General features: G+C 35.9%; 1 protein-coding gene across 1 annotated transcript in view; it reads left to right on the forward strand.

Annotated features, from left to right (window-relative positions):
* The window catches only part of PSME4 (proteasome activator subunit 4), an 84,821-nt gene that overhangs the window by 51,843 nt on the left and 7,597 nt on the right, over window positions 1-25,381 (forward strand). The window contains exons 21-43 of the mRNA XM_046660412.1: window positions 1,175-1,230; window positions 2,082-2,138; window positions 2,355-2,410; window positions 2,504-2,602; window positions 4,044-4,106; window positions 4,248-4,343; window positions 5,573-5,704; window positions 7,110-7,319; window positions 8,382-8,518; window positions 9,373-9,426; window positions 9,716-9,845; window positions 10,527-10,608; window positions 12,005-12,158; window positions 12,708-12,777; window positions 13,703-13,828; window positions 14,376-14,528; window positions 16,209-16,313; window positions 16,875-16,966; window positions 17,947-18,078; window positions 18,436-18,644; window positions 20,678-20,763; window positions 23,848-23,976; window positions 24,894-25,049. Of these exons, the coding sequence (XP_046516368.1) occupies window positions 1,175-1,230; window positions 2,082-2,138; window positions 2,355-2,410; window positions 2,504-2,602; window positions 4,044-4,106; window positions 4,248-4,343; window positions 5,573-5,704; window positions 7,110-7,319; window positions 8,382-8,518; window positions 9,373-9,426; window positions 9,716-9,845; window positions 10,527-10,608; window positions 12,005-12,158; window positions 12,708-12,777; window positions 13,703-13,828; window positions 14,376-14,528; window positions 16,209-16,313; window positions 16,875-16,966; window positions 17,947-18,078; window positions 18,436-18,644; window positions 20,678-20,763; window positions 23,848-23,976; window positions 24,894-25,049 (2,584 nt within the window). The remainder of the gene's footprint in view (window positions 1-1,174; window positions 1,231-2,081; window positions 2,139-2,354; window positions 2,411-2,503; window positions 2,603-4,043; window positions 4,107-4,247; window positions 4,344-5,572; window positions 5,705-7,109; window positions 7,320-8,381; window positions 8,519-9,372; window positions 9,427-9,715; window positions 9,846-10,526; window positions 10,609-12,004; window positions 12,159-12,707; window positions 12,778-13,702; window positions 13,829-14,375; window positions 14,529-16,208; window positions 16,314-16,874; window positions 16,967-17,946; window positions 18,079-18,435; window positions 18,645-20,677; window positions 20,764-23,847; window positions 23,977-24,893; window positions 25,050-25,381) is intronic.

Raw genomic sequence — 25,381 nt, forward strand, 5'->3', positions numbered from 1 at the left:
ATTTGAACTTAAAAGTCTCTGAAAAGCAAATTGGCGTTTTGTATTATAAAATATTACCATTCTTTGTTTATACTCTGTAGGCTTGGTTTTGAAACTTGAGATGTATTATTGCCATCGTAGGGCACTAGATTAGGGCAAGGAACATAGTTAAATAATTGACATTTTAGTAATCTTAATTTTATTACCCTTTTAGATAAATCCCAGAATTTATAACTACCAAATATGATGGTAGAGATAATTTACTTAAGAAATACAATATGAATGGGGGTGTGTTGATTTATAAGTGCTTTGTCATTCATGAGTGATGAATTATAAAACTTATGTTTATTACTAATTAGCCCTGTATTGGACATGCTCACCCCATATTTCCTTGGCATTTGTGCCTATGTTCATCCTCTTAGAAAGTATTGTCTCTCTTTATAAGAAGTTATTGAATCGAATCTCATATTTTGAAGTAAAACGTTGAAAATTAACTTATGGTTGTCATTGAAGAAAGTTTAGATTTCGGATATAAAGGTTCATATTACCCAGTAAAATCTATTCTTGAATACCTACCTAAAAAGTGATTTTTAACCATTTAATGAGTTTAACTAGCTGGGTCTGGTTCTGGTCACATAATTCTTGCGGGCAGATGTTTAGTTAGGAAATGCAGTGTTTTTACATCTGAACTTCTTCACACGTGGTCGGATTTTACTGCAGATGGTAGGAGAGATCAGTCTGTCTGTTTGTAAGAGGAAGGGTAATGATTATCTAAAGAATCTTGTCTGCTATGTATTCTACAGGAAAATTTGACTGTGAGTTTTGTGTCTAGTTTTAAGCTTTGTTATACCACTATAAAGCAGCTGACTTTTCTTTGTATAAATGTTATCAGATTTAAGCTTGTTTACCCTTGAATATTGAATATTATGTTCATTTGGGTGGTGAATTTGACTGCCTAAAGTGATTAAATTCAATCAACATTTTCCTTAAGATGAATAATACTGTCCTTCCGAAACAGATAGTATCAATCTTCAGAAGGATAAGTAAAGAGTTGAAGTATTGAAGATGAGAAATCTGTGTTTGTTAAAAGAGCATCATCTTTGTTTTGATTTAAACATTCTAGCAGTGACACTTTTCCCTTTAATCCTTCTTATTGGCATTATTAATAAATATAAGCACTGTTGTCTTTATGCAGGGTACCAAGTATGGTGTCCTTGGAAGAGACAAAGTTGTATACGGGACTTGAATATGGTATGTGAATCCTAATCTGAGTAAATCTCTGTGGACTATTTTTTTCAATTACTCTACACGGGTTAAAACGGAATAATTTTATAGTTAGAATTTTCCTAGTCTCTTTGTTATATATAAATGCACAGTAGTTACATGATAGTTATTGTTGCTTTTTCTGAAGAAACCGGAAAGTTATTATAAAAGAATAGCCAGCAAAAGAAATTGGGTCAGTAAATAAAAATTTGGGTGCTTTATGTGTGCAGAGGCAGACTTTGATATATCATAATGTTCATGTAGTTTTAGAATTGTTTTAGAACTGGTATGTTGTACTTGATGTGAATGGGAATATTATAACCCTTATATATTCTAATTCTCTTTGTATTTTTCTTATAGTGAGTTAATATTTATGTTAAACATTTTATTGTGTTAATTTAATATTATGTATCTAACATTAATAGGACTTTAGCACAATTCCTCATTGCTGGATTAACACTGCAGTTAGTTGCATACATTAATTGCTAGGGTATAATTTATGTTTGTTTGATTTCTGTCACCTGTAACTAACTAGAGAATCCTATGCGGTTTTGGTCTCTAACTATTGAATAGAGCCTTTGAAATATTCCCAAAGGTGGTTTTTTTCTCCCTCTTCCTTGCCTGCCCAATAAAGTTTTACAAGTAAGTCATTATAAATGGGAAAATTTTAGAAGTTACTCTGTATCCGGCCTTGCCACCAGTCCGACTGTGGTAAAGGCAGACCCATGTGTATTTTTCCTGGATATATTATCCTTCTTGACGTAAACTATTAATAAACTTTAACAGTCTGGGGAGCATTCAGTGTGTTTAAAATGCCTTCTCTCATTTTTTAAAAATAGATCTATCCAGAGAGAACCACCGAGAAGCAATTGCTAGGGTTATAAGGAAACTTCTTAGTAAGTACATATATGTGTTTAATTTATTTTTACTAATAAATATTTAGGAATTTTATTCTATAGCATATGTCCTTTTACTTAACATTTTTTATTCTAAATGGTGAGAGTATTAGGTAGTGTTTTTTCCCTTAACTAATAGATTCTTAACTAATATATCAGGAGTCCTATGGTGATTCAAAATACTTTACTAAAAATCCTTTTTTCCTCCTATTATAGACCACATACTTAATAATTCAGAAGACGATACCAAGTCCTTGTTTCTTATCATAAAGGTACAATTGTCATTTAATAGTTGCATAATTATTAGTATGACCAGGTTGGACATGATGACTTGTAAATATAAAATTTGAAATTCTTTGACACAGATTGTTGGAGACCTTTTGCAATTCCAAGGATCTCACAAACATGAATTTGACTCCCGTTGGAAAAGTTTTAACCTAGTAAAGAAATCAATGGAAAATCGGGTCAGTATTTTCACCTAGAACTCTAAATTACTTTTTAAAAAGGTGTATAATATTGATATAACCACCTAATTTAGCAGTTGTTCAGCATGCAGAGGAAGTTTCCCTAGAAGTGAAAATAGTAGATTTTAAAATATTATACATCATGGTATAATCACAAGGATCCTAGAAAAAATATATTTTCTTGATACTAATTCTGTCAGTTTCCATGATAGTCTCTGAACTCTCAGTGGGAATTTGGAGTATAATAATCTGGCAACAGCATTTGGGCTGCCTTATAAGACCCTGAAGGAGTAAAGATAAGAGTAATTGTCCACAGGCATGATTTTAAAGCATTGCACTTTATGTAGATCTGAGAAAGATATATCTGATGTTTTATTTGTGCCCCAGGAGAAGTCAGTACAAGTTTCTCTGGGAGCACAGAAGAAAGAATACTAAGTCAGCCATTTGCTGTTCATAGCAGTGTTCTTCTCTGAGAGACTTGTTGAAATTGAGTCTGAAAAGGTTGTATGAGTTCATTATTTAGGCAAGGGGTGCTACATATTTCAGACAGAGCGAATGCACGTAAAAGGGTAGGAGAGACACAGACACGGCGTGCTTGACGGAAGAGTGACAGGTGGTAGGATAGTCATTTATAGTTTTAACCCAAGAAAGTGCTTCGGTTTTATATTCGACAATGGGGGAGTCATTAAAGATTCTTAAGTAGATCTGATTTGAATATTGGAAAGATCACTATTCAATTCAGTGAATTTTGGGAAACTCTGCCACTGCTGTGAAAACTAAGCAGTAGGAGACAGACTCGAAGCAGGGAGGGTGGTTAAACTATGGTGATAGTCCTCATGGGAAAACCCAGTCTGAATCAAGTCACTGACATTGCAATGAAGATGTGTTTTGAAAAAGAAGCAATTGTGGGGATTTGATGACTAATCAGATAAAGATGTGAAAGAGAAAGAATCCTTGAGTTCCAGATATCTGCTTTTGTGACAGCATGGAAGATTGGAGGTGGAACAGGGCTTAAAAGATAATTTTTAGAAAAATAAAAGATGTATTCTGTAGTAAACGTACACGGTTACCCAAAAAGGCTGTTTATAAATGTAACAGAGTCAAGCAATTTTCTTGGTAGGCTATTTTTGTACTTTTAGTATTTGACTGAATAAGGACCAACTTCATTGTTCTCCCATGTGTGGATCCATTAGTAAACTATCAAACAGGCTGTTGAATGAGCCATTTAAAGGGGATGTTTCTACTATAAGCCATAAGATTAACTGAAATAGTATATTTTAATATAAGCCTTATGACTTTAGAATAAATGAAATATCTCCACTACCCGCCAGCCTGCTGTGGACCTCCTTTCAACCAATTTTTCATTAAGAGATTTAGACGATGCTGTTGTTGAGTTGTCATTTAGGGAAATTGTTGATGTGTTGGCTGCTTTGTTTTCCAGCTCCATGGGAAAAAACAGCATATCAGAGCACTACTGATTGACAGAGTCATGTTGCAGCATGAGGTAAACATCTTTTTAAAATCATGATGACTTTTCTAAATGACTGTTTTCCAGATGAATATTTAATTATTTGTGTTACTTCATAATTAAATGAACTTTTAGTCAAAACTTTGAGATTTAATTCACATTGTTTTATTTTCGCAGTTACGAACACTAACTGTTGAGGGTTGTGAATACAAAAAGATACATCAGGATATGATCAGAGATCTTCTTCGTTTATCTACAAGTTCGTATAGTCAGGTAAGGGTAGTCCAAGCACTCTCCCCTCCCCTACTCTCCCATTTTATTACTTGCAATCTAAGTATCCCCATTTTAACAGAAGAGTTTGAATAATTAATTGGCATAGAAAACATCTTTCAAATTGCAAACACATTCATGCTATTTTACTAGTCTTTTTAAATAATGTTTATTTTTGCTGTTTGTAATTATCTCTCAAATTTTTTAAAATAATTTAATCAAAGCTGATAGTGCTAGTGTGATGTTGCTGCCGCTTGATTAAATCACATTACGAGAGCCATGTAGTTCCTCCTAGTCATTATGCTTGGGTTTCAGGACACTGCTCCTGTGTGAGTTGTGGTTAAGTTGTTCTGTGTTGTGGAAAGTCTCATTTTCCTTGTATAGACACAGGGGGAAATCTGACTCTTCTCATCACAAGTAGGTCAGAATAAAATGTTTAATAGTCTGCCAATTATGTTACTGAACAAATGCAGTGCCAATTGGTCTCTCCTTTATTGAAAATATTTGAGGGGCTGGCCCTGTGGCATAGCGGTTAACTTCGCATGCTCTGCTTTGGTGGCTTGGGGTTTGTCAGTTCAGAGCCTGGGTGTGGACCTGTGCACCACTTATCGAGCCATGCTGTGGCAGGTGTCCCACATAGAAAGTAGAGGAAGATGGGCACAGATGTTAGCTCAGGGCCAATCTTCCTCAGCAAAAGAGGATTGTCATCGGATATTAGCTCAGGGCTAATCTTCCTTAAAAAAAAAAAAAATTGTAACCTAAACCATGGATGTGATTGGTAATATGCTTTTCTTTTGATAAAAAGATAATTTACTCATTTTTGTTAAGGTGTGTGCTTTAATATATTTCCTGTTATTATAACGTTTAAACTAGCATCACTTTGTTTTTGATAATTCAGTAAAGAAATTTTGGGGGCTGGCCCTGTGGCTGAGTGGTAAAAGTTCTGCACGCTCCACTCCCGTGGCCTGGGTTCATGGGTTCAGATCCGGGGCATGGACCTACCCCACTCCTCGACCAAGCTGTGGAGGCACCCCACATGCAAAAAATAGAGGAAGACTGGCACAGATGTTAGCTCAGGGGAGATCTTCCTCAAGCAGAAAAAACGGGCAGGGGCGACTGGCAACGGATATTAGCTCAGGGCAAATCTTCCTCACCAAAAAAGAAAAAAACCATGTTTGTAGTTTGTTGTGTACCATTTAATAAAAGTTCTCTGTTAATAATACTTTATCCAGGTCAGAAATAAGGCTCAGCAAACGTTTTTTGCTGCCTTGGGAGCATATAACTTCTGTTGCAGAGATATCATTCCCTTGGTTTTGGAATTCTTACGGCCAGACAGACAAGATGTCACACAACAGCAGTTTAAGGTATATGGGTTTTTGTTTTTGTTTGACTATGAAAATTTTCAAACATACAGAAAAATTGAAAGAATTCTACAATAACTAGTTATGTGTTCACCATTCAGATTCTGTGTTTAACATTTTGCTGTATTTGCTTTATCACATATCTGTCCATCTCTCCATCCATCTTATTTTTGTAATGTATTTCAAGGTAAGTTGAAGACATTAGTACACTTAACCTTTAAACAGGTTTAGTCTTTTTTTTCTCCCTAATTATTTATTTTACCTATGTTTATGACTGATGTTATGATGGAGAAAATGTAGGATGCAGTTTGAATTGAGTGCCGGTGAATGACTAGCCTGGCTGGTCTATGGGAGAAGGGGACGAAAGACCCAAAGTTTAGAGCAGTGTGATCAGCGGGAAGGAAGGCCTGAGATGGTAAGTTTAAGCAAATGAGTGAAAGCTTCTGTGATTAGAGCAGAGAAGGAAGGGATTGACACAAGATAAGGAAAATACTACATCCCATAGGGATGCAGTAGAGTATAAGTGAAATACTTACACCATCGGATAGAAATGGGTTGATTGAAGGAGATCTAGAAGGGAGACTTGATGAGACTTGATGGTTGAATATGAGGAGACTGAAAAAAGGAGGTTTCAAAATTATTAAGGTTCTGGATTGTACAACTGGTTGTTCAATATATCAGAGAGAGAGAACACGGAGAATAGATGATGAATTGGTTTGTTTGGACAAGTTTAATTTGGAGTGGTTCCTGTAAATGAAGAGGCAGTGTCAAGCAGGCAGTTAGACGTCTGAGTTTGGAGCTTAAAGATAGGATTTCAGTTTGCGTTTGTGATAATTCAAATTTGGGCATGGGTAAGAGAGCCTAGGAGAAGAGTGAGAAGAGAAGAGGAGGAGGGAGGAAATGCTGAGTAAACTCCATTAGAAGCCCAAGAAAATCTAACTGAGAAGGGAAAGATTAGAAAGATATCACAAAATAAGGAATTACAGAAGCCAAAATATGAGGCAACTCAATGTTAACTACTATTTTAGAAATTATTCCAAGCATTATGCCCTAAAATGCCAAGGGTGGCACATTTCATGGGCTTAATGATATAATTGTAGTAGAAGAGAATTGGAATGGAAGCTGTGTTCTTAAAAACAACATACTTCCATTTCTATATTATCTTGTTAATAGCCATTCCTTGAGCCAACCCTCTATTAAAGTACTTAGAGAAAATATTACTAGATGACAATTAAATGTCAAGTTCAGGTTTCTAAAAGTAACATGATAAATGTGTGAACCTACTTTACTAACAAGTATCAAACATTTAAATAATTAATGTTTAGTAAATTTAAAAACAACATGTAGTGGAGTTGGCTGTAATAAATGGTGCCCCTTATTTCCCATATTAATCATTTTCTCCCTGCAGGGTGCCTTGTATTGTCTCCTTGGAAATCACAGTGGTGTATGCTTGGCAAACCTTCATGATTGGGACTGTATTGTGCAGACTTGGCCAGCAATTGTTTCTTCTGGGCTTAGCAAAGCAATGTCCCTGGAAAAGCCTTCAATAGTGAGACTGTTTGATGATCTTGCAGAAAAGATTCATCGACAATATGAAACAATTGGCTTGGACTTCACAGTAAGCAAAACCATTCTTTTAATTCAAGTTGTAGTGGAGATACTGCCTTGTGGGTTTCTTGCCTTGTTAAAATGCTTTTTATTTTTCTTTTTTCAGTAATAATACTCTTGGCATTTGATTCTAATGTTTTCTTTAAAAAGCTTTTGTTTCTGTTTCCTTTTTGTACTTTGGTGATGATTACTGTGGATAGCAGGGTAGAATAGGAAGTTGGAGCATGGCCAGGAGAGAGCTAGGTTGTTTTCTATCAAGGGGTCACAGAGAGTTACATTGTTGCATCTACCATTATTCCCTCTCTGTCCGTGGCCTCATTTTTCAAAGAGTTGATTATATTTTAGGAGTTCACTCCTAGTAGCCAAAATCAGAAAAGATTGACCAAAGAGTTCATAATTTATAATGAAGTGAACTAAAATTGGATGATTTGACAAATGAAAAAGTAAGGAGTATGAGTTTCAGTGGTGCTCAAATGGAGAGGTGGAGCAGATCATGTAAGAATTTTCAAGTGTGTATTTACATGCCCATCAGAATTGGGGATAGAGAAAAGAGGTGGGTGCTGTTGAAGCCCCCTCTTCTCTAAAGTGATTATATTTGACATCCACCCTCTGGTTTAAAAACCACTGCTCTAAGTGTAGTCCTTTTCCATAAAACGTAGTCTTGCTATTTGAAATTGTCATTGGATTGTACTTTCTTTTAAAAAAAATTAAAAATTGAGGTATAATTCATATACCAAAAAATTCATGCTTTTAATGCTGTGCTTGTATATTCACAATAGTATATTCACAGGGTTGTGCAACCGTCACTCAAATTCCAGAACATTTTTATCACTCAAATAGAAACTCTGTGCCCAGTAGCTGTACCCATTCCCCTGTGCTCCTAGCCCCTGGAAGCCACTAATCTACTTTCTTTGTCAATTTACCTATTATGGACATGCCATATAAATGAAATCATACCATATGTGGTCCTGTATATCTGGCTTATTTCACTAAGCGTAACATTGTCAAGATTCATCCATGTTGTAGTGTGTGTCAACACTTCACTTTTTCCCTGGCTTTTCTTTTTAATAAGATTCCAAAGTCATGTGTTGGAATAGCAGAATTACTTCAACGGTCAAAAAACCCCTCTACCAATCAGATAATGCTTAGCTCAGAAGAAATTAAAGAAGGACTTAAACGCCAACAAGAAAAGAATGCTGATGCCCTAAGGTAATTATGAATGCCTTCTTATCAAGATGGCTGACATTATAGATAGTAGGTTTAAAATACCTCTAAAATATAGATGCACCATAGCTACCTATTGAAATTGACACATTGATTCTGAAGAAATACAGAAATGTTAGGAGATAATTATTGTTTGGAGTTCTGATTGTCACTTTTGGCTATGAAGGTGGAAAATACCCTCTTAAAGTTATCTTAGTATCGTGTCTTTTTTCAATGTGAATTCTCTTTGATTTTTTTTTTTAGGACACATATCAGTCATTACATCCCAATTCAAGTTCAACACATGTATCTCTTCACAGTTCTTACAGTAATTACTTTTTGATCAAATTTATACAGATTTGGTATCAGGATATTAGTAAACTGTTTTTACATTTTTGGAACCAAAGCTCTTCAGTGTAGGCAGGAGCCTCCCTCACTTGATTTTGTCTTTGCCTTATGAATATGCTTATTCACTTTTTTCTAACATGTCCATATAAATAATAAACTCTGAAATTACAGCCTACTTCCTGTATACCTGGAGTGCCGTATTATAAATAGACCACTCCTGACTGATTACTACTCACAAATTTACTTTCGACTGTCCACTCGGGAATAGTTGAGGTGCTCAGCGTACCTAACACTTTTTTTTTGCTTTCTCTTTGCTTTTCTGTTGTTTCCCAGTGTCTCTGTTCACCCATTGGCTTTCACTCTGGCTTGCTTTCACCAGGTCCTTTACAGTGTATTGATGAGAAGTAAGAAGAGGGTGAATTTGGCCAGAATTTGAGTTTATATTACATTATTTGATGTTGATCTTAGTATTGTATTAAAACAATACATCACCTGAATTTTTTTTTTTTAAGGAACTATGAAAATTTGGTAAACACTTTGCTAGATGGTGTGGAGCAGAGAAATCTGTAAGTGCAAAATTTTTTTAATTCTTCAAGCTTTTATCTTAAATATTATAGGAGGTTTCTACTCTGAAGGTCCTGAATGACTGTTAGAAAGAATTGTTGTCTGATTCATGAATTTAGAAGACCAAGAGGGGAAGTTTGGGGCTAATGATAGGAGCATTGTTCTTCAATGTACCTATTTTAATTCTTGGGAAACTTAAAATTAATGTTTCAAATGTAGGGTTTCTTCTAAAAGTGGTTTTATGAGTGATGTGTTTTGTGATTTTTTTTTTCTTTCTCCCCCCCTTTTCAGGCCCTGGAAATTTGAACATATAGGCATTGGGCTTCTGTCTCTACTCTTGAGAGATGACCGAGTGTTACCTCTTCGTGCCATACGTTTTTTTGTTGAGAATCTCAACCATGATGCAATTGTAGTTCGAAAGGTAGATACTTTACTTTAGCTACAATCTTGGATTTAAGAATTTTTACCTCACCTCTTCAGACTTTAAATTCTTCACAAACAAGACACACTTAATAGATATCTTGTATTGGTTTGAAATCTACCCCTCTTGGTTCAGAAAAGATAATAACTCATCCAACAAATACATAAGGACATGCTCAGGTACTACATTTCAACTCTGGGGATATAGCAGGGAACAAGTTGATAGGTTAGTGGGAAAGACTGATTTTGAAAAATTAATTACAGATATGAAGTGTTACAGGAAGGGGAAGATATCTAAGGATATAATTTTGGTTTTACTCATGAAGTGTTAGAGGTAGGGTGCAAGAAGGACTGTCCTAACCTAGTACATTGGAGAAAACCCTTAGGGAGAAATGTTTAGGCTGAGATTTGAAGAATGAGCAGGTATTGGTTTAACAGAAAAAGGATCAAAGTTTTCTAGGCAGAGACTAGCATGGATGAACGTTCAAGAGTAGGAACTGTGAACAGACTCATTCCAAGTCAGATTTAGCACTCATGTGGCTATACCACCAGATGTTCAGTGGGTGAGGCGTTTCTCTGCTCTTGAAAAAAACAGAATCTAGCTTCTGCTTTGATCAAGGCAGGCAACCATTTAAGAGATTTAAAATTTTTGATATATCTACCCTACCTGTTTCTTTTCTAGATGGCTATCTCAGCTGTTGCTGGTATTTTGAAGCAGCTGAAAAGAACACACAAAAAGCTGACCATCAACCCGTATGAAATCAGTAAGTCCTGCCAAATGTAATTTATAGTGGTTCTCAGTCAAACTGGAAAGTTTCTTTGAAGTATGTAAATCATGGTTCTTGATCGCAGATATTTTTCTGCACAAAGTATAGAAGTACAGAAAGATTTTAATACAAAGTATGAAATAATATAAGGGGAAAACAATTGATTTAATAGAAACAACTGATAAAAAGTTTTTATAAACGATTGAGGGGCTGGCCCCATGGCCGAGTGGTTAAGTTTGCACTCTCTGCTGCAGGCGGCCCAGTGTTTTTGTCGGTTCGAATCCTGGATGCAGACATGGCACCACTCATTGAGCCACGCTGAGGCGGCGTCCCACATGCCACAATTAGAAGGACCCACAACTAAGAATATACAACTATGTCCTGGGGGGCTTTAGGGAGAAAAAGAAAAAAAAAATGGATTGATTCTGCGTCTTCCTAATACATGTACCTCTTGCACACACTGAGTATACTTGTCATCCACTTCTTTTTTATTTCACCAACTAAGCAATTATACTACTTATTTGTCAAACTATATTTCAAGGACTTAAAATTTCATTACCATTAATATATCAATATGTAAAATGTTTCTCTCCAGGTGGTAGGATTGGGGCAAGGTTAATTTTCTTCTTTATACCTTACTGTATTATCAGACTTTTTGAATAGTAATCTCATATAGTCAGAAAAAAATAATAAAGTAGTTTGATTTAGGAGGATAAAAATGTCATTTTTATTCCTTTGGCTACCAAATTTTTTTTACCTCTGGTAACTCCTATGATATTTAAACAGCTGTCTTCAGTTCTCCCCCACTCCTGCTTTGGGAGGGGAGCATGGTTTGTACCACCATCTTTATTTTGGAACACTGTAAAATGGTGTTAACTAAATGTGAGAAGGACTTTCCTTATACTGCCTACCACTGATCTTGTTTTACCCTCACTTGAAATACGTGTTTTGTAGGTCCCATATTAAATGAATATTTAATGGTTCCAAAAAACAAGTATGTGTGTATAGAATGTCAAAGTACACATGGTAAAATGTTAAAATTTTGGGTATCTGGGTAAAGAGTATATGGGAATTCTTTAGCTCTGTAAGTCTGAAATTAATTCAAACCTGAGAAGTTTTGACAAAATTGATCCTTTTAATTTTGGTTAAAGGAATGGAGTATGGGTCATACTTGATTTTCTCCCCGTGAATAACTATCCCAACACCATTGAGTGAATAATCCCATCTTTTCCCCTCTGGTTTCAAATGCCTCATATATATGTTGTCTTGCCTTGAACACATTTTAATAGTCTGCTATGATAACAAAGTCACACTAGTACTTTTGATTGAAAGTTGAGAATAATTATTGCATGGATGTTTTTAAGTTCATCAAACGTGATTGTCTTTTCCTTAGGTGGATATCCTAAACCCACCCAAATTCTTGCTGGTGACAGGCCTGATAATCACTGGTTGCATTATGATAGCAAAAGTATACCAAGAAGTAAAAAAGAATGGGAGTCAAGTTACTTTGTGGAAAAAACTCACTGGGGATACTATACCTGGCCACAGTAAGTTGCAACTTGCCGTGCACCCAGCTTATTTTTGATAGAATTTGTCTTATCTTGTTGTCTTTGGATTTCCAGGGAGGTTCAGAGGCACTCGAGGCAGTTAGAGGTACTCTGCCACCAAAGATACATAATCTCTAGCTTTTTTCCTTTTCCTTATTCCTCTTTTTTTTTTTGGCTCCTGCCAGTTCTATGCCTCAATCCTGCCTCTTTCCTTGTCTTTCTGCTGAAACCCTTAGACTTCCTTAGTCCCGCCATTATATGTCTAAGGAGTTTGTTAATAGTGGCTCTAAGTTATAATTTCTACCTATTAACACTACACATGCCTAAACCTGCCCAGAGAAATACTTATTTGTGCCTTACTGTTGATTCCAGTAATTTATGTCACTAGGACACAAAAATCTGATAGATTTTTAAGACTGAGACTGTTAGTAATGTACTTGTATCCCCAATTTAGCATCTAATTAGAGTTCATTAAAGGTGCCTTCTAATGCTTTCTATCACTGTAATATATTTTTCCATGTGTATCTCACATATGCTCTTACTGTGTAGGAATATGGTTGTCTATGCTGATGTGGAAGAGCAGCCTAAGCTTGGCAGAAGCAGGGAGGATTTGACAGAGGTAAGCGTGCCATTTTCACTGTGTGTAGACACTTACCCTGGTTCAAGTGCATCTTAGTTTTGGCCAGTGGTTTGTTTCAAACTCATTTTATGTTTTTTATCCCAATTCATATATTTCAGTATAGCACTGGGTAAGTACTGATAAATGTATACTCCCTTATTCGTCCTCCCATTCTATTAGGGCCAGTTGGCATGAGTCTTTTTGTGTCCAAGGTTACTCTCAAGTTACCACCCCACTTAGCACTCACTTGGGTGCTCCTTTATGTATTTATATACTTGTTTCTTATATCAGTTCCGTCTGCTAACAAGCTTCTTACAGACAAAGACAATGACTGGCTTTGAGTTTTCTGTTGCATATAAATGAGTGCGCAGTAAATAGATGTTGTAGATTTAAGTCTAAACTCCTTAATCTTTATAGAACTTATTTCTTTATTATTTTGAAAGTTAACTAAACTTTTAAGTTTGTGTCTTCCTCAGTTAGGTCAATGGTGTTGTAGCTTTTATTTTCTAATTCTGAACAGTTTCCCTTTCAACTTCTGATGTTTTATAAATAATGGAAATAATTTGCTGAGGCTTGGTTTACAGTTTGGGGGATTTTCCTAAACTGCACACAACATGGCACAGTAGCGTTGTCTTCATTTCCCAAGCAGAATATTTGTTGGTTTTAATTCACAGTTTGAGCACTGGAATCCAAACCTGAATACCTGAAGGGAAACTAAAGCTATTCTTATGGATTTAGCATTTTTAGGAAACAGTGTTATTTTGGTTCTAGAAATCCTCTATGAGAGCTAAAAATTCTTGAGAACGAAAATAACAGCCTGCTATTGCATATCAAAACTTTACAGTTGAATTTTAATGTTTTCAGAATCATGTTTTTAAATAGAATTTTAACCCTGAATGTTGTTTCTTTTTTTTCAACTTTATAGGCAGAACAGATTATATTTGATCATTTTTCTGATCCTAAATTTGTTGAACAGCTAATTACTTTTCTATCTTTAGAAGACAGAAAAGGAAAAGATAAATTTAATCCTCGACGTTTTTGCCTCTTTAAGGTAACTATGTTATTTATATACCTTCTTCATAAAGCTTAGTGCCTGTCAATTTGTAGGTTCATAAATTTAAAAATATTTGATCAAAGTCTCAGTTGTGTCATCTGCTATCTTCATCTAAAGTGTCTCGGAAGTTACATGGATCCTGTTGATCTTGGCTTAGTAAGGTCTAGGACTCTGAAAAACAAAGCTCTTTAGTATTTATCTTAAATATTTGTAATTAGCAGTAGAAGCAAAAAAAGCCCCGCAAGACTATATGCATTTGATGTCCTTTTTGATTTTTTTCTGAGATGTGTGTGATATTTTTAAGGTCAGAAACATTATTAATTGTAATTTCATTGATTACGTTTTAATGTGACATGCAAAATGACAGTATTCTTACCATTCTAACTTATGGACATTGTTAAAGCTGTTAGGTTTTAAAAGGACGAACACTTGGAGTTTTTTAAGCACCGTAGTGGTGTAGCGAACAGAAACAAGCATATTATAATTATAATGGAGATGATGATAGTCATTTGAATACTGAAGAACTTTCTTTTTGATTTGATAGGGTATATTCAGAAATTTTGATGATGCCTTTCTGCCGGTTCTGAAGCCCCATTTAGAACGTTTGGTTGCAGATTCACATGAAAGCACCCAGCGATGTGTTGCAGAAATTATAGCTGGTTTAATCAGAGGCTCTAAACATTGGACATATGAAAAGGTGATGTATTTGTACAGCGTGTTCCCTGTTAAAGCTACATTATCCACTTATGTAGCAGTTCCCAACACATTAGATAGTAATACTTAAAATATGAAATGTTCGATTCCATGTTGCTTTTGAGTATAAGTCACAAACTAGTGGTCTATAAGCGACATTCATTAGCTTTTAAAATCTGAATTATTTGCCAACATTAGGGGAAAAATCAGGATATGTCGTGTAAAAAAGATAATAGTTTCTCTTGAAAAATAGGAAGACCCTGGAACACTGTTCCCACGTTGTTGCACTGCATCAGTTGGCCGATGCTGCACATGGGCTTCTCCCTTGATGAGGCACTCTCTAGCTTCTCATTAAATCCTTTCTCTGAGCCTCCTCGCTCATCTACCTTACTCATTTGGTCTTGCAGACAGTTTGAGTTTGACATCTTTTTATTGAGTATCCCTCTTTTTAGTTGTACGATTTAGTTTTATATACCTGCCCTATGGTTAGTTTCTTAGCAAAATGCACTAAACTGAAAATAACTGGTACATCGTCCAGAATGCCTGAATATAAGGTAGACTACCATCAAGGAAAAGTCCCAGATATTGTTTTTGGCCAGCTTAACTACGCATCCTTTTAGGAGGACTATGAACACTTTGACTATGAACACTTTTTAATATATTAATTTTGTTAAATATATTCAAACCACTTCTTAAATGAAAGTACTTGTTAATTTGCAATATTGGCCTTTTTCCTGCTTGCATATCATGAAATAATTTTATTTAAAGGTGTCACACATATCCTTGGTATCCTGTCTGTCATTTTTGAGTTTCTCTTTTCTAAAACACATTTCCTTTCCTTATAAGTTAAGATACAGCTTTTTTTCCTTCTTCTTCATTGTCTTTTTAATAACTGCCTGGTGCTACCACTGGAAGCTTTATGCCCAGCCCTCTGTCCCCATTTGTCCTCTGTGGGTCCTTTGACTAAAGTGCAGTCCATGGACCTGCAGCGTGGACATCACCTGGGAGCTTGTTAGGAAAGTAGGATCTCAGAGCCCACCTTGCTCTAATGAATCAGAATCTGCATTTTTATCAAGATCTCAAGGTGATTTGTATTCTCATTAAACTGTGAGAAGCCTCTGTACACATGTGTTTGCAGTCTGTGTATAACTGAACACTTTTTAAAGGCTGTAATAATCCAGAACTTGGAATTTGAAGACCGTACGTTAGGCTAATACTAAATTTATTAAAATGTCATTGCTTCCTATTTTAGAATTCAACCGTGTGGCCTCGTTAAGCACTGCAAATCTTAGAAATAATTGAAGTGCTGTTTCAGCCCAGTGTACTATGTTATTCAAAATTTTTAAAAGAGAACTTTTCAGTAGTATGAGATTTTGTAAGGAACAATATAAGGTGCTTCCTCTTTTCTGAATAATTTTTCTGGAAAAAAATTCACCTATACCTGGGTATGTATGATGATGGATGTTACTTTTATACATATACATATACATATATAATATACGTATACAGTAATACGTATATTACTGATACGGTGAAGTTACTTTTCCTGGATTATTGGAGTGTTCTAAAATATAATTTAAATGAGGTATCAGTTTGTGTATTTGTATGTGTATGTTTCCAGGAAAAGATAGGTGAAGAAAAATGTTCTGAGTACCATTAACTTTTTCCTCTGTGGTTTGAGTAGGTGGAGAAGCTTTGGGAGCTTCTGTGCCCTCTGCTTAGAACCGCGTTGTCCAACATTACAGTAGAAACTTACAACGACTGGGGGACTTGTATAGCAACATCCTGTGTAAGTCCTCCCGCTTCCTTTCGTGTCTAACTCCTCTATTCAGACAGTTTCCTTCTCCTCTCAGTACGTCTTGAATCTTGAAATTTCATTCATAGTTTTGTCATCTTGAGTAATGGAGATGGTTCTATTTAGCCTTCCAAATAAGCCTTGAATGATAACTCTAATGTGATTGTTATATTTTCTCTGCCATGGTAATGCGTTTTTAGATTGAATGACAAGTCAAATCATATATCTGTAAATGTGACTTACATCTAGTAAAAGCCAGATGATACAAGGTTATAGTGTTATTTTTGACACTATCTGTGTCCATAGCTTGTATACTTTGGTTTAAAGTCAATCCGTTTAGCTAACAACAATTTTCTAACTGTTAGTCTTTCTAACGTATGTTATGATAATACATTTGGATTTGACTTACCTATGATTTTAGTTTGGATTTCTTCCTCTATACTTGTATTTATTTATAATATTTCTAAAATAACAAGATCTGATTTATTTACAGAATTGTAGGACCCATTTTAATTGTTACTTTATTTATTGTCACTTTCCTCTGTTTCAACACAGGAAAGCAGAGATCCCCGGAAACTTCATTGGCTTTTTGAGTTGCTGTTGGAATCACCACTGAGTGGTGAAGGAGGATCCTTTGTAGACGCATGGTAAATAAAAAGAAAACTTAAGAAGTCAACAAAAGATAGCATCTTTATTCTTGATGTGTAGATGCAAGTGAACTCTCTGTACTCCTAAAGGCTAGATAATGTAACTGCTTTCTTCTGGGAGATGGCATGATCAATTTTAATACAACATACGATACTAAATAGAATTATTTCTGAATTGGGAACAGTAGGAGAAATGGAGGCAACCTGAGCAATTCAAACATAAGTTAGATTCAGCTTTCTCCACTGTCACATCTTTTATACCAGGACTGCTTCTTTGCACCATGACGTTATTAACTTCTTTATCAGATCTTCTCAATTTTCACTCTTTCCCATTAGGAAAGAAGAGAGCAATCCTTTTAAGAAACAGTATACTTGGTGGAGCATGGGGCATAAGGAGCTGGAAAAAATTAATGGATGAGAGAAGGAAATCTAGATAATCTTATTAACAACAACAACAACAACAATAATAATAATTATTGTTGTTGTTGTTGTTGAGGAAGATTTGCCCTGAGCTAACATCTGTGCCAGTCTTCCTTTATTTTTTTAGTATGTGAACTGCCAGCACAGCATGGCTACTAACATTGTAGTGTGGATCCCCACCCAGAAACTGAACCTGGGCTGGCTGCCAAAACAGAATGCACTAAACTTAACCCCTAGGCTATGGGGTCAGCCCTAAATCATTATTCTTTTTAATTAATGAAGAAGCTTCTGATGCTTAGAAATTAATTCAATGAGTATTCTAAAGTTAGTATTTCTTTTGATTGTATAGTGGTGGAGATGAAATGAGAATCCAGAGAAAAATGGCATAGGAAAAATAATAAAATCTTCATAAAGACGCTGTTTTGAATTGTCAGTTTTATTATTTATTAGGTGAGAAAATGAAGCAATTTTAAGTGGAATACAGACATCGTTAATCTATCTTGTCAATACGTAAAGGCAGAGGGGGGCTCTCACACAACTGTGCTGTGCTTTAATTTTAGTCGACTGTATGTGCTGCAAGGTGGCCTTGCCCAGCAAGAGTGGAGAGTGCCTGAGCTATTGCACAGACTACTGAAGTACTTGGAACCCAAACTCACCCAGGTTTACAAAAATGTCAGGGAAAGAATAGGGAGGTAGGTATAACTTTCTCCGTGGTATACCTCTTGGATTCTTTTTATTAAATTAAATATATACTGGTTGTGTTACTGTTGAGTTTCATGGTGCCCTCCTCTTCAAATTTTGTTTTATCTTGTGTTGTGAGACACTAGAAAAGAGGCTCCGAATGTAAAATAGGACAGCAGTGTGCTCACAAGCCAGAGGTGAGCTGTCACACAGCCTGGTTTTTAATACCTCAGAATTACTGGCACAGGGGCAAGAGACTCTCCAGGAATTGTCTTGGGAAAATTTACTTTGGTGGGGTCGTAACTTTTGAACTTTAGTTTTATTGATAATGTGGCATCTCTTCTTACTGTACGTATTTTATTTTACAGTGTCCTGACCTACATATTCATGATAGATGTTTCTTTGCCAAACACCGCGCCAACGGCATCCCCTCGTATCCCTGAGTTTACTGCTAGAATTCTAGAGAAATTGAAACCCCTCATGGATGTGGATGAAGAAATTCAGAACCATGTTATGGAAGAAAATGGAATTGGTGAAGAAGATGAACGAACTCAGGGCATTAAACTCTTAAAAACTAGTGAGTAGCTAAAATTAGTAGAAACTCACTTCAAAACAGACGTATATTTACATAGTCTGACTGGCTTTTTTCTCCTATGTTTTTTAGTATGGTAAAATGTACATAATATAAAACTTACAGTCCAGTGGCATCAAGTACATCCACGTTGGGCAACCATCGCCATCATCTATCTTCACTACTCTTTTCTTCTTACAAAACTGAAACTCTATACCTATTACACAGTATCTCCTCGTTCTCCCTTTCTGCCAGCCTCTGGCAACCGTATTCTACTTTCTGTCTCTATGAATTTGCCTATTTTAGGTACCTCGTGTAAGTGGTATCATACTGTTTGTTCTTTTGTGAGTGGCCTGTTTCACTTTGCGTAGTGTTTTCAATGTTCATTTATTCATCTGTTGATGGACGTTTAGGTTGTTTACATTGTTTTGGCTGTTGTGAGTAATACGGCTATGAGCATTGGTGTAGAAGTATCTGTTTGAGTCCCTGCTTTCGGTTCTTTTGGTAATTGAAAGTGGAATTGCTAGACCATATGGTAATTCTGTGTATAACTTTTTGAGGAGCCACCAGGCTATTTTCCACAGTGGCTGCGCCATTTTACATTCCAGCCAGCCATGCTAAAGGCTTTCAGTTTTCCACATCCAAGCTCATGCTTGTTTTCTGTTTTTATGACTACAGCTATCCTAATGGGTGTGAAGAAGGTATCTCGTGGTTTTGATTTGCATTTCCCTGCTGATTAGTGGTTGAACATCTTTTCATTTGCTTATTTGCAATTTTTGTATCTTCTTTGGAGAAATATCTATTCAAGTCCTTTGCCTGTTTTTGAATTAGGTTGTTTTATTGTTGAGTTGTAGTTCTCTTATAATCTGGATATCAGTCTCCTCTTGATATATGATTTGCAAATATTTTCTCCCATTCCATGGGTTGTCTTTTTCTTCTCTTGATAGTGTCCTGTACTCAAAAGTTTTTAATTTTGATGAAGTCTAATTTATCTGTTTTTTCTTTTGTTGCCTTTGCTTTTGGTGTCATATCCAAGAAATCATTGCCAAATCCAGTGTTGTAAATTTTTCCCTTGTTTTTTTCCCACGAGTTTTATAGTTTTGGTTCTTACTTTACGTTTTTAATCCACTCTGAGTTAATTTTTGTATATGGTGTAAGGTAGGGATCCAGCTTTGTTCTTTTGCTCGTGGATATCCAGTTTCCCAGCAGCACTTGTTGAAAAGTCTACCATTTCTTTATTGAATAGTCTTGGCACTCTTGTTGAAGATTAATAGGCCATGTATGTGAGTGTTTATTTCTGGGCTCTCTAGTCTATTCTGTTGGTCTATATTCCTGTCATTACCACACTGTTTTGATTACTGTAGCTTTGTGGTGAGTTTTGAGATCTTGAAGTGTGAGTCCTCCAACTTTGTTCTTTTTCAAAACTGTTTGGTTATTGGAGGTGTCCTACTGTTTTTATATCTAAAAATTCTTCAAGGATTCTAAGAATAAACAACTAACTTAGTCATCGTTTGTGCTGCTTCAGGATTATTGAAGCCTGTTCTTTTAAGATTTTATTTTTTTAAAGATTTTATTTTTCCTTCATCTCCCCAAAGCCCCCCAGTACATAGTTGTATATTTTAGTCCTGGGTCCTTTTAGTTGCAGCATGTGGGATCCCGCCTCAGCATGGCTTGATGAGTGGTGCTAGGTCCACGCCCAGGATCTGAGCCAGCGAAACCCTGGGCTCTAGGCCACAGAGCCAGCCCCTGAAGGCTAGTTTTACTTGTGCTTGGTGTCAGGTGTTTGGTAGACTGTTAATAATTTGCCAGTTCATTCTTTGAGAGTGGCTTCAGTACCCTAGATTGGGTGACAGCCTTTATTGTGGGTCCTGTCATGCCGCTGATAGGTATCTAATTTGTTTATGGAATAACATAGACGATCTCTTTCTTAACATTGAAGAGCAATCAGAGTGGCTTTCTGACACTAGCATTACATTATTCTACTTGATGGTTTCTAACTGGATAGCAAAGATTGATTCTGTGTGCTTGTTTCCGAATAGTATTGAAATGGCTGATGGCGAGTGCAGGAAGATCCTTCTCTACAGCAGTCAAAGAACAACTTCAGCTTCTGCCTTTGTTTTTTAAGGTAAGTTTATGGCTGAAATTAAGAATGCATCCTCTTCTGACCTTCAAAAGGAATCTGTATTTATCATCTGATGGTTGATAGCTTTTCAGACTATGTATGATTTGGTTGGCTCTCTAAGAGGTACAAGAGTCACAGGAAAATCATGAGGCGATAGTGGTTTAATTTTTGTTGAAATAATCTTTTTTATGTTAGGTAAGGGTAGGATTTTGGCCGATACATGAAAAGTGTACAGACAGAACATTGTTTCGTGGATAGCCAATTTCCATAGCCCAGTTTAAGAAAATACTGGTAGCCAAAAGAAAAGCCACAGTGAAATTTTTGAATATTAGCTATTTCTTACTTTTTTATTCAGTGTATAATAAATCTGAAGATCAAAATGTTGAGTGTATTATGTTTATTTTCCAGTGTTAAATGGCACTGTAGTTGGTTCTAACAAATATCTGCAGGAAGTAACTTGTCCCTGGTAATCATATAATGACACTGAAGTTTCACTTGGTGAGAGGTGTAACCTGAGGAGGTTTTAATTACTCATCTTCTCAGAGGATGAAGCTAATAAAACTAAGGTCACAGAGTGATCTATTAGTTTCCAAAATTATAGTTTGCAGTCATGCTATGGTTGTCTGTAGTTGGAAAAACAGCGTAGTCTCATTGCACATTTGGAAGGCTTGGCGCAAAACCTCACCACTACGTGACGATTGTTGGTCAGTACAGTCGTTATCATTTAAGAAGGAAGGCCTGTATTGCTCATTAGCAGATGGCATGCTAAACTTTTGATTGGCTTCAGTATACCTTGTCTTTAGGAAATTTCACAAAGATAAAAACTACTGGTAATTTTCAAAGGATTTACCTCTAAATACTTTTAAGAGTGCTGAGTAGGGCCTGATACCCATGAATACCTCTGAGATCTTACAGGATATAAAGTAGACAGTAGCTGTCTGCGTATAGGTCCTTGTTATTTTGTAGGTCGTTGGTGTAGATAGGGTTTGTCTTTAGGGCAGTAGTGCTCAAACTTTTGTCCACTGCCACATGTGCCCCAGATACAGAACGTGATTGCATGTGTCCATAAATGGATAATGGACAATGAGTGGTGGGATAGCTGGAGTCCCACCCCTTTTCTTTGACTCAAAAAAAAAAAAAAATTCAGAAAGCAAATATATGAGAGTGGAATTTGTAGAAGGATGATTTGAATTCACTTGAAATTTATGAACAACGTAAATCATTAAAAACTTCTACTGTTCAAGTTGCTGGTGACAGGCCTAACATTTCACCTAAATATACAAATACTGAGGTTGAGAGTCTGCTTTAGGCCACAATGGTGAATGGGGTCTGGAGTAGACAGGCACCACAGCACAGATGAACAAAGTTATTTTGCAGATAGATCAGATGTACAGAGTGAAGATAAAGAGAGGTGTCTGAAAGAAAGTTGTTGTTTGCTAAACTGTAGGAAGAGCACGGAAATACTTGGAGATGAGATCAGAAATTCTGTCTTGGACGTATCTGAGATGTTTATTAGATTTTAAATGAAGTATTATTTATTTATCCTATACCATAAAAAGCAATTTTATATCAATCCAAAAAAAGCCTTGAAATATGTATCAAAGTGAAGGTTTCATTCATTTTTGTATTCTAGTCTAAGAGTCTCCACATTGCTCAAGAGTGAGGGAAGAGGCTTTCCAACCAAGAATAGTTTACACAGCACTGCTTTTGGAGTAAATAGAGACCGAGTTTAAAATTCTGTCTGTGACAGATGCTGCTTTTTTTGTGACCTTGCACAAGCTACTGAACTTCAAAGACTGTCTCTTTGGGTGTAAAGTGTGGGATAATATCAACATCCCTCACAGAGTTGTAACAAGGGACAAATGAGATAAATGCCTGTAAAGCAGAGAGCACAGTGTAAATTATGCACCTTATTCTTTACGTTAGGAGTCTTGAACTGAATTTTAATTTGGACGGATCAAGAGCTGTAATGGTGTAGTGGTCAGGGAGAGAGGGGGGCATGTTTCGTCCTGAGTTTCAAACTTCTCTAAATGCTTATCAAAACTCACACTGTAGAATAATGGTTTTGTGTACATCAAACTTAGAGAAAAATTTCCAGATATTGTCATAATTGGTATAAAATTACATGCTGTTGATGTCATTTCTTCAGAAAAATTATTTTTCTCAATAATTAGAGGAGAGGAAGACCCTGTAAAATATTCCTTCGCTAACTAAATGGGCAGCATTTTCTACAAGTTAACACAGTTTAATGACGGCCCCCCCTCGCCCCCCCGCCGCCTTGTTAAAAGAAAAAAGAATTTAAAAGAGGGTGAAGGGAATTTATAGCTTTTTTTTTTAACGTTTTTTTAATAGACTCTCTTAGACTTGAGAGATATACCAACCAGATGCAGTGTGATCATTTTCTTGAACTAGATTCCAAAAAGCCAATTGTAATAACACATGTCTGAAATGATGGGGAAATTTGAACACTACTGAATATTTTTATTTTAACTGTGATGAATTTTTATGTATGCTGTCATGAAAAGTTTTTTTATAAAAGACTTTATCTTTTAGAGATACATAATAAAATATTTGTGGGTGAGGGGCCGGCCCCGTGGCCGATTGGTTAAGTTCACGCACTCCGCTGCAGGCGGCCCAGTGTTTTCGTTGGTTCGAATCCTGGGCGCGGACATGGCACTGCTCATCAAACCACGCTGAGGTGGCATCCCACATGCCACGACTGGAGGGACCCACAACGAAGAATATACAACTATGTACTGGGGGGCTTTGGGGAGAAAAAGGAAAAAAATAAAATCTTTAAAAAAAAATTTATGGGTGAAATATGTCTAATATTTGCTTCAAATAATTTAATTGGGGAAGGGGAGCCATGGGGAGCAAAAAAGGAAAGGATTATGAGTTTTTCACTATTGAAGAGGTGATCGATGCATGAGGATTCATTGTATTATTCTCTGGTTTTGTATATGTTTGAAATTTTCCAGAAAAATTATTAAAAGTAGAAAAGGTGATTTCTTTTGTGTACGGATGCCTTCGTACTTATTGAGTGTTATTTTTCAATTTATGTCTTTGGTTTGTTTTATTGTTTTCCAGATTGCCCCGGTGGAAAATGACAATAGCTATGATGAACTGAAAAGAGATGCAAAGTTATGTTTATCACTGATGTCTCAGGGGTTGCTGTACCCTCATCAAGTGCCTTTGGTGCTTCAGGTGCTCAAACAAGTAAGAATGTATAAAAATATTTATATCTTTTGGTTAGAATTTTGGTTTATCATTCTAAGAATTTCACAAAGTCCCCTGCAGGGCACACAATACCTGATACTGATTTTCAATTTGAATTTTCTTTTACTATGAGAGAAGATATATATTGACCAAAGAAACAGACCTAGATTCTGTGCCTGTCTCTGCCACCAACTTCTCTGACCTTGGGCAGGTCACTAACCCCCAAATTTTCTCTGTACACAAAAAGCTAATCATTGAAGCACCTTGGACACAGAGTGCTTATGAGGGGGGAGCATGGTCATTCCCTTTTAACATTTCCCCTTTATTTTATTTATTTCCTTGTCTATGGGTAGAAGGACCTAAGTGATTGTATATTTCCTGGCTGCGTGTTTAGTATACTGTGTGCCCAGCTTTATTCAGGTCATACTATGTGTGATGTAATATAAAAATGGGCATGTTCCCATGGTTTTCAGATTTTTAAGTTTGATTATCACTTAAAAATATTTTTGAACAACCCAAAATGTTTTGGGGTTTTTTTTGGTAGTGGAATTTAGTAGTTCTCAATCTTGTTTGCTTTCAATACCCTACCTGCCACTATCAAAAGTAAAATAAAATAATGTGTAACCCTTCAAGGAGTTAGAGTCATTAATTATAAATAATTCCCTCTTTTAAAACTGACTTCTGTGTTCCTTTCCCTTACTGTCAACCATTCGTACATTCTGAATAACTAACTTTACCTGAAATAGCTTGTGCAACCTTTTATATAGAAGGAAATGTAAAACAAGCTTGCTCTAATTATACCTGTGAAAGTAGAGTGATATTAGAAGATTATATTATTTGTGTGTAATTTTGCTGTCTGTCATCTCGTGTTCTTGTCAGCACTGTTTTCATTGTTTCTACTTATGTCTTATTCACAGACAGCAAGGAGCAGTTCTTGGCATGCTAGGTATACAGTACTGACCTACCTCCAGACCATGGTATTTTATAATCTCTTTATTTTCCTAAACAATGAAGATGCAGTTAAAGACATCAGGTGGCTGGTTATAAGTCTTTTGGAGGATGAACAGCTAGAGGTAAAATTTAAGTTATAACAAATCAAAATTTAATGAATTTAAAGAAAACCTCTTGCCTCCCCTTCGAAGAAGTATTCACACACTGATAAGATGTGTTTTATTAAAACATAAATTATTAAAAGTAACTTTAATTTTAACATAGCCCTCTATGATTAGATTTGATACTCTAATCATGATTTCTTATAGTACAAATGGAAACAAACCTTGGGCATGTTCTTGATCTGGCTTCTCTTTGCAGTCAGGCAGATGATATTTGTGAACCAAAGTTTTCTTATCTATGAAATTGCATGTGAAAATACTCTATTTATCTTACTTTTTAAAGAATTAATAGG

This window comes from Equus quagga, chromosome 5 (assembly GCF_021613505.1).
Source record: "Equus quagga isolate Etosha38 chromosome 5, UCLA_HA_Equagga_1.0, whole genome shotgun sequence".
NCBI lineage: Eukaryota > Metazoa > Chordata > Mammalia > Perissodactyla > Equidae > Equus > Equus quagga.